General features: G+C 37.2%; 1 protein-coding gene across 1 annotated transcript in view; it reads right to left on the bottom strand.

Moving 5' to 3' along the window:
* Positions 1–2,900, bottom strand: part of LOC106961694 (neuronal acetylcholine receptor subunit non-alpha-3-like) — a 21,069-nt gene that overhangs the window by 6,012 nt on the left and 12,157 nt on the right. The window contains exons 4-5 of the mRNA XM_015055588.1: positions 1,820–1,929; positions 529–1,042 (exon numbers count right to left, since the gene is read on the bottom strand). Of these exons, the coding sequence (XP_014911074.1) occupies positions 529–1,042; positions 1,820–1,929 (624 nt within the window). The remainder of the gene's footprint in view (positions 1–528; positions 1,043–1,819; positions 1,930–2,900) is intronic.

Raw genomic sequence — 2,900 nt, 5'->3', positions numbered from 1 at the left:
AAAAAATATAAAAAAAAAATAGCTTTTTGTGTTTTTATCTCTATCTTTAAATATATATATATATATATATATATATATATATATATATATATATATATATAATTTTTTTTTTAAAGATCTTGTTTTCTTTAGCAAGTTTGAAACATTATTTTGTTGACTGAATGTATGATCACAGTTTTATAATTTATAATGTAAAAAAACCCCTAATTATCCCATTTAAACAGCAACTTTCAAAAGACACGACAAATGTTTTATTTATTGAAAACATACCAACTTAACATTTCTATCTCATCTCTTCTTTTCAAGCGTTCAGGAAAAAAATACTGCAGCTTTAACAACACAATAATGCCAGTTGTTGTGTTTTCCCTTTTTTAGGACTGTTGGAGGAGGGAAGTTGTCCTTTACTATGATCTGTTTACTTAATAAGGGCGTTCAGTGTTTTTGGACAAGCAGCAGGACTGAGCAACCGAAACGGCACGCTAAATTTCAAACTGTAGAAAATGAGAGAGAATAGTTTCCTGTACAAACCTTTGAAGATGAAGGGATGATTTCTTCTATGACCAAAAGGAATACAGTGAGCGACACCAGCACTGACGTGGAAAGGGACAGCTTTTCTCCCTCGTCTGATGGCAAGTAGAAGACCAGCACGGTCAGGAAGGACAGGCCGAGGCACGGGATGATGAGGAAGAGCGTGTAGAACAGGGGCAGCCTCTTGAGGATGAAGGAGTAGGTGATAAATGGGTACCAGTACACTCCATCCCTCCTGCTTCCTTTCATTCCCGTGGCGTTGAGGATCTCCCATTCACCATTGTCAAAGAAGTCTTTGCGATCGACATGGTGGTCCACCAGGACCAGGTCCACCATGTGCCCATCGTAGGTCCACGAGCCGAACTTCATGGAGCAGTTCTGCCGGTCAAAGGGGAAGAAGGTGACATCCATGGTGCAGGCGGATTTGTAACTGGCAGGGGGAGTCCATGTTATGGTGCCATCCCAGCGCACTATGGCTTTAGTCATCAACGAACCTTCAAAACGACCGTCAGCACTTGGAGGATATGAAAAATAGACATGATTGTTTTCAATTGCATTGATTATGCATAGGTCTAAACGAGCTTCTGTCTGCTAACCGAGAGATAAAATCCTACGGATTCACAATATCATTTTGCGCTGAGACAAAAATGTAAAACAAACATATGCAATATGACCTCAGCACTTTGCTCCAAATAGCACTGAAAAATATTCATACATATCACGCATATTGCAAGCATGATATGTAAATATTTTTATTTTGAAAACTGGACCTAAGCTATTGAGAATTGGGAGAAAAAAAAAAACATCTGTGAAACGTAATAGTTTAATTAGATGTGCTATTTACTTCAGTGAATGGGGTCTGCAAACATGACGCTCTTAGCTGGCCTACTCATGGTTTCAAAACAGAGTTTCTTTAATAAAAGTGATTGGTGATGCCCTTTTATGTTCCAGAAATCTTTCTAAACAGTCAAACTTTTCTTTCTTTAAAGTAAACGAAAAGTGTAGTACTCTCCTTTGGTCAGCAAGCTGACAGGCAGTGTGCAGCAATGGGGAGGAGGAAAAAAAGTAGGGGGCAACATTATGCATCTCTCTCTATCCCTCTATGCTCCACACAGCCAAAGTAAACTTGAGCCAATTCCTCTGGCATCCCATTAAAAAGACCGTAAGCCACATAAAAAGCACGACTGAATAAATAACACTTTAAAAATCTGGACATCAGCCCATGCCCAGAAGGATCAAATCAAATCAAATGCTTTAATCTTGCAATTGTGCAGAATCCAGTAGAACTTACTTTTCATAGAGAACAATGTCGGGTAGCCATATAGTCTCTGAAGGGACTCTGATCGACGTAATGCCCCCATAGTCCTCCGGGTTCCACTTCAGCTTCACGTCAGTCCACTCCTGTTGAAATGCGCAACACAATTATCAATACGTCACATTCAGTCAGAGGAGTCGATGGAGGACAAATTTAAATTGAGTTTTTGGATTTTCATTCCAGCAATTAAAAAAAAAACAAAAAAAACAAAAAAAAAAAACACAAAAAAAATCTAATTATTTTTTGACTGGCAAGAGCAATTGCATGAAAAAAAAAGGATGAAAATCTGCTGTCTTAGCTTGGGGCAAAAACATAAAACTGACAAATGCTCAAGTTCATTTGTAGTCTGTGGTTAAAAATAATTACTTGTCAAATTGTCATAAATTCTCCACTATGTGGATGAAAGCTGTCACTCAGGTGACATTTAAAAACCCTCCCGAATTGGGCATCTGATTTCTGTTGAAATATGAAGCAATAAATACAAAATATGTTTACAAGGAGAACATGATTTTAATTAAAGTGTTAGCTGAGTTGTATTAGCAATTGTATGGATGTGAAACTAAGCTCTAATATATACTGTATGTATTTTTTTTTACCTCTAAGTGAGAATATATAAATATTCACAAATGACTGAAGATACGTGTGTTTACGTTATGTGGCATGGATCATTTATGCCAGGGAGTTTCTATTTAAAGGGGAAAAAATAACAGGCTGGAGAATAAAAAAAGACTATACTGTTCACTATACTTGTGATCATACATTACATTAATTGTAAATGAGGACTGAAGATATTTTTGTTAAGTTTTTTACGCCTGATGTACCCTTGAAATGCTCCATGTACCACTCCTGAGCATTCATGTGTCTGAGGTCATCTAAATGATGTTAACAAGACAGTTTTGTTTCCTTTCGAGCAGAAGTAAGCAACATGCCTTTTGATTCGACTGCTTCAAACCAGAAACTAAATTCAGAGTTGTGTTTACACCACAAATAGTTGTGACCCCCCCCCCCCCCTTTTTTTTTTTTGTGAGTTTAAAAGGAGAATGGCTGAATATCATTT

Source organism: Poecilia latipinna, unplaced genomic scaffold (genome assembly GCF_001443285.1).
Source record: "Poecilia latipinna isolate Pla-1442-1.1 unplaced genomic scaffold, P_latipinna-1.0 Scaffold1324, whole genome shotgun sequence".
NCBI classification, from domain to species: domain Eukaryota; kingdom Metazoa; phylum Chordata; class Actinopteri; order Cyprinodontiformes; family Poeciliidae; genus Poecilia; species Poecilia latipinna.
This window is presented reverse-complemented; position numbering and strand designations above follow the sequence as displayed.